Raw genomic sequence first — 6,026 nt, 5'->3', positions numbered from 1 at the left:
AGACCACAAATTAGCAGGTACCATCAGCCCATATTTGATATAGAGTCTATCATGGAAATGCAACAGTAGACACCTGAAATGTGTCAAAGACTGCTGAGAATCCAAAAAAGCTGAGCTGATTAAGTTTTGTCTAAAATTTAAAAAGAGATGTAGATCAAAAAGTACAATGTTTTCCCTCATGAGATGCTTCGAGGTATAGTGAAGTAGAACATGGGAATACTAGACGGACCTCCGAGTTGTACTGAAATAACAGTAACTGAGGACATGCACTTGGCTAGCTTAGGCCACCCTGCTGGAAATCTGATGGAAACAAGAGGGGAAAGGCTATCAAGCTATTCAGTCTCCATGTTGTCAGCAGTTCAGATTAGCTGTCACATCACTGAGGGAGAAACAGCTGAAGATTGGAAAGGGGTGATTTCATCTGAATAATTTTATGCTTTGACTGGCAGAGCTCAGCGCTCACCGTCGTACGGTTTTTGACGTCAGATGAAAATAAACTGGGGAAAAATCGAGACCCCGGGTGCAGTGTAATACATAAATACAATCATTTGAGAGAGAGAAAATAAACAAAACATATAAATGAAAGTTAATTCACATTTCCACCGAAGAAATTCCACTCACTTGGCTTGTTTTTCGAGTAGACAAAAAGACAATCTTTATTTGTGTGTTTCTCTCCTTGCTCTGACTTCTGTGTTTACTTTTGACTGACTGACTTTAATGACTGAGGTCAGCTTCCACAAAAACACCACGAACAGAAAAGGAGACAAACTCATACATGACGCTCAGACCTGGAGGCATCCTACTACCACTACCAACCATGGATCACAAACCAGAGAAGAAGAAGAACAATAGAAGGACAGCATCAGTGGAATAGAAGAAGAGAAGACACATTTTTTTAATCTTCCACAGGCTATATCCCATCACTGCATCCCACACAGGAGTAATTAACAGTGATTTTAAATGCTACAAAAATAAGATGAAATAGAGAAGGAAGTGCTTCCCCTTGTTTGTGTTTTCTTGAGTGTGTGTGTGTGTGTCTTTGTACATGTGTGTATGTCCATGCCATGTCTCTGTAAAATGTCTACATCTGCATTTGCTTCTCTACATATGTGTGTATCTGTACATGGGTTGTCGTGTGTGTGTGTGTGTGTGTGTGTGTGTGTGTGTATGCATGTGTGTGTGTTCACAGTGCTTACTCATTATGTTCACTTCCCAAACATTAAAGAAGTCTCAGTCCCATGATACGCACACGCTTTCTCTCCCTCCACCTCCCTCCTCCGTGCTCTCTTTGTGCCGTTTCCACGTCCGCGAAAGCTCCCACCGCCTCAGAGCAACATTATCAAAGACTGTGTGTGTGTGTGTGTGTGTGTATGTGTATTTATGTGTGTGTGTGTGTGTGCATGCGCATATGTGTGTTTTTGTGATGCTACCGCACACACACACACACCTCGCCTCATTTGCCACAGTCTATGCGCTTCCCGTATTGGTTTAACCCTCGAACCCGGGACCAGCTTCAGTCAGTGTTTATGTCCATTGTGATCCGGCCTGGGCTCCGAGGGCTGATTTCCAGTCAGTTTCACCCTGTGGGTCCATTTATCTCCTGGCCCGAGCTAATCCATCAACGACTAGAAAGCCAAGACGGGGAGAAACCGTGTGAGGAGAGAGGTTGAATTTTCCTTTTGATGTCTTGAAAAAAGTCTCAGGGAGAGCAAGAGAGCGGTAGCAGGGTGTTTCTGATTTTCTTTTTTTTTTTTTCTTTTTTTTCCCCATGAAAAAATATATCATCATTAGAAACGAGATTGATCTGAAGGTTTCACAGTGGTCATGCAACTTGAGTGTCGCCTCCTTTTCTCACCTGTCCTCTGTTCATCCTTAACTTCGCCCCCTCCCCGCCCTCCTTCCCGCCTGCAACCCCATTGAAAAATCCCCCGACCCGTTCATCCTGCCAGTCCGAGAGAAGGTACTGTAAGTGACCACAGTCATAATAATACAGAAAGACAAAGAGGTGGGTGACCAGTGGTACATTCATACATGAGAAAGTCATGGTTCCAAAAGTCACCCGACCCAATCGACATTAGACAGTGCTGAAGATGCCTGTGCTGGCCAGGCATGTGATAAATGCTTTGTTTAGAAACATGAATAAGACAAAACACATCCCACCTGAAAATCTACATCTCATCAAACCCACCCAGAACAACCCTACGCCCTCCCGCTGAAGCAGGCTACGGCTAAACTTGTCGTTTTAAAGTGATATCCAAGCGTCTTAAAAAAGTCAAACCGATTTTTATATCACATTGCCGTGAATCTACACTGGGTCTGAAAATACCAACACCTATAATGTTACAATTCCCATGTGGTCGCATTTGTCTAAATCTGTGCTTGTATTGTTTTCTCCCCTTTCTTTTCTGCACAGTGCGGCCACTTTTCTCCTCCGTGCATTCGCTCTTATTCTCGTTGGAGTTGGAACTGGTCCAGGTTGTATAGAATTCCAATTACAATGCAAGCTTGGCCACTTCCAATTCTTGGTTTGAGGATGAGATAGCAATGTGAGCAAAATCCAATTTTTGTGCATCCAGGCCTATCGCTTAATGCATCCTGCCGTGATTGGATGATAGGAATTGCACTGGAACGACAAGTTTAATCATAGCCGCGGCTACATCTACCCCATCAGTGGCCAAGAGTCAATAGTCAAATCAAAAGGACCCCCTGATATGAGTGCAGAGACATTTCTCTTGTGTTTTTCAGCTAAGAGGTGCTGTTCCACCCAGAATCAGAGATGAAGGGCAGCTTCCCAGACAGCTCCAGACCCAACCCATCTCAGCCAGGCCTGGGAAGGGTGTCCGTGGCTGGGCCATGAAAAGGGAGGGCTGGCAGTGGGGGGGGGGTGGTTGGTGGTCGTATTGAGGTGGAGGTGGGAGAAAGAGGAGGAGGAGGAGGAGGAGGAAGAGGAGGGGGCGGAGACAGAGGGCTTCCCTGAGGGGTGGTGGATTTAGAGGGACAGCCAGCCCAGCCCGTTATCCCTGGGTGGGAGCTCCAGGAAGAGAGGGGAGGGAGAGGGGTCACAGCCAGTAGAGGAGTCCCAGGGACAGTGAGGCCAGAACAGCTAACGGGGCCGTGGACCCTGCCCTCCAGCTCGGACCCCCGTCAGTCAGGAAGGGCTCCGGAGAATCGTATCCCGAGCCATCTGAAACGGAGAAAGAAGAAGAAAAAAAACGACAAAACATCTGAACTGAGAGGGACACACAGACAGAGACAAGACGATCTAAAACAAAGTGAAGGGGAGTGGATTTAGCGAAAGACAAAGGGTAGAAACCGCCGAGGTGGAAACATGGAAAAGGAGCGACAAACTACAAAACTCGCAGAGGAAAGGCAAGAGAGTAGACGGCAGTGAAAGGGATGAGGAGAGGGGAAAGCGGGAGGAGGAGAAGACGACAGCAACTGAGCTCTGCAGGGGGTTTAACCAACCTAATTACAGTTTAATCACAGAGACTCGGAATCTGGAGCAGCTGACACACACACACACACATGTGCATCCGCTCACAGCTCACTCCAGCGACAACATTTCACACATGAGATGGAAGTTGCAATGTCAGACACATTACTTTAACAGCACAAAAAAAAAAGAGGAAAAAAAAGCAGAAACTCAAAGAGGAGCAGCAGCAGCAGCAGCAGCAGCAATGACAGAATAAAAGAATGTATGTTGTTTCAGTAATTATGGAGGAGGAGAGAATTTCCTTCGCCCTTAGCGAGATGTGGAATGATCTGAGCCGGGAAATCTGCGAAAGCTGACTCTCTTTTATGAGGATCTTCAAAGCCGTGTCATTATCTAGGGAGATGTGTTACTACCCAGGTTTGATTCTTTAGGTGGGCTTAGGTTGAAAACTCATGAGGCGGAATCTGCATTAGAGAAGACGTACAGGTAGATTTTTCACGATAACGCAAGCGTAGTGTAATTCCTGCCACAATCTGATCCTCATGTACGCCGGGGCTTCTGCTGAGTTATTTTTAAACAGCATTATCATAGGGCCAACATGGCACACTTGTGTGAGCCATGTTGGGAGCAATTTTGATAGGATCGTACCAGACTGCACGATGTCTGGAAGGTAAGTATTGCGTAGTAGCATCATCTGCCTCGTCAACTTTAAAAAAAAAAAAAAAACGCCTGATGCATTAGGGAAACTTTCTTTAAAAAAAATGCATCTATTATTGGGATTTGAAAGGATGCAATAGGTTTATTATTAGCTTGCTCTGTGGTTTCTTATGTGCAAATCTAGAAAGAAGTAGAGTGATGTTGGGGCTTGGTAACATTTTTAGAGAGCACTTTCAGCCTGCTCTGTTCTCTTTTCACAAGGACAGAAGGTCTCCCTCACACCCAGTGTGATGTGATGTGATTTGATGTGAAGTGCGTATGCCACTTTGTGCCTGCGTGCACGCCCAGCGCGTCCCCGTACGAGTGTGCTCGCGCCCGTGCACGCCTGTGTGTGCTTGCATGTGTGAACGTGTCACAATGTGTGTGTGTGTGTGTGTGTGTAAAGGTGTTAAAGTGTTGCCTGGCTGGTCTGTGAATCAGAGCAGAGAGTGTTGCCGGGGCATTCTATCAGACCCCTTATTCCCCCTAATTTTACTTTGATAGCCAATCTGGACTTTTGTGTGCGTTTATACGAACGTGTGTTTGTGTGCGAGTGTGTGTGTGTAGTTAGAGCGTGACTTACCTGGAGGTCTGACATACACCTTCAGCTTTAGACATGCCCGCCCCACATGGTTTGGGTGAGGAGACGCTGCAAAAAGAGATTGAAAGCGGAGATTAGTCTCGAGATGAAATGATTTGTGCCGCTGATTGCGCCCATAAAATACATTTAATAAAAGTTATTTTAATGCTTTTCTGCGTCTGAGTGTTTGGAGGTTTACTATCAGGTGGTTGGTTGGACAGGGAAATGGAAAGACAAAACCGTGACCAGGCCTTGAGGCAAAAATGAGGTGAGGGTCTTTATTAGGAATCTTGTCATCGTCTACCGCACAAATTGAAAACAAATTAATTTTCTAATATTTACCAAATAAGCAGCTAAAAAGACAGGACTGCAACAAGTCATGTTCCATATTTTATTGATGTCCACAAATACTATAAAAATCTCCATTGCTACATCCTCCTTAATTAGATTGAATATTGGGTTGTTAATTATTTTGAGTCACTTGCACCTCCAAATTTTTCTGATTTAAATATTCCCTAAAGGAATTCACCATCTGAAATCTAAAACCTGTCATTAGGTTTAAAAGACAAGCTATCTTTTTAAAAAAAATCAGCAAAATGACACGATTCATCGAAGTCAGAAACTGTGAAAACAAGGCGCACAGACAAATATTGAACTTTCTGTCAGTTCTTGAACTACTCATCAACACTTAACCAAAACTAGATATTAAATCAATATATTTCACCATACTTAATTTATTCTACATGTCTCATTAAAACAAATTAAAAATATACGGTTTAGACGAACCAGATTCTGTAAAAAAAACAAGATATTCTTCACAACTCAGAACAGCTGAGAAGCTTTTAATGACTGAGCAGCAGCAAAAAGTCATGTGACAAAAATTCAGAGATTTGTTTTTGGCTGAACTGCAGGTTGTGTTTACACAGAGCAGATAAGAGACAAATATGGAGACAAATTAAAAAATGGAAGTAGTAGAACATTTTCTTCCAGTATTGTTAACGCCTGTGGACACTTGGAAAAATGTTGCATATGTTGATTCCAGGTTTTTTCCAATATTTCGAAAATAAATAATAAAAGAAATTTAACTTGTGTTTTACTCTTTTTTTATGATTTATGGCAAAACTTTGTTCTACTGCACAACACATATTTTAGAGCTCTCTCTACTTCTAGGCTTGGTTGTGCTGTTTCCATAGAAGTGCAGGACGTTATGTTGTAGTGAAAAATGAGCCACAGTGAGGAAACATGTTACAGGAGCAAAAGACAGCCAGAAACCACTTTAAATCAGTCCACAGCCGAAAATAGTCCCCCAACAAATAT

At 43.5% G+C, this 6,026-nt stretch overlaps 1 protein-coding gene across 1 annotated transcript in view; it reads right to left on the bottom strand.

Annotated features, from left to right (window-relative positions):
- Positions 1-3,059: 3,059 nt before the first annotated feature.
- The window catches only part of efna2a (ephrin-A2a), a 99,052-nt gene continuing 96,085 nt past the window's right edge, over positions 3,060-6,026 (bottom strand). Inside the window, exons 3-4 of the mRNA XM_008277305.1 lie at positions 4,713-4,778; positions 3,060-3,184 (exon numbers count right to left, since the gene is read on the bottom strand). Of these exons, the coding sequence (XP_008275527.1) occupies positions 3,060-3,184; positions 4,713-4,778 (191 nt within the window). The remainder of the gene's footprint in view (positions 3,185-4,712; positions 4,779-6,026) is intronic.

Source organism: Stegastes partitus, unplaced genomic scaffold (genome assembly GCF_000690725.1).
Source record: "Stegastes partitus isolate 25-593 unplaced genomic scaffold, Stegastes_partitus-1.0.2 Scaffold94, whole genome shotgun sequence".
NCBI lineage: Eukaryota > Metazoa > Chordata > Actinopteri > Pomacentridae > Stegastes > Stegastes partitus.
This window is presented reverse-complemented; position numbering and strand designations above follow the sequence as displayed.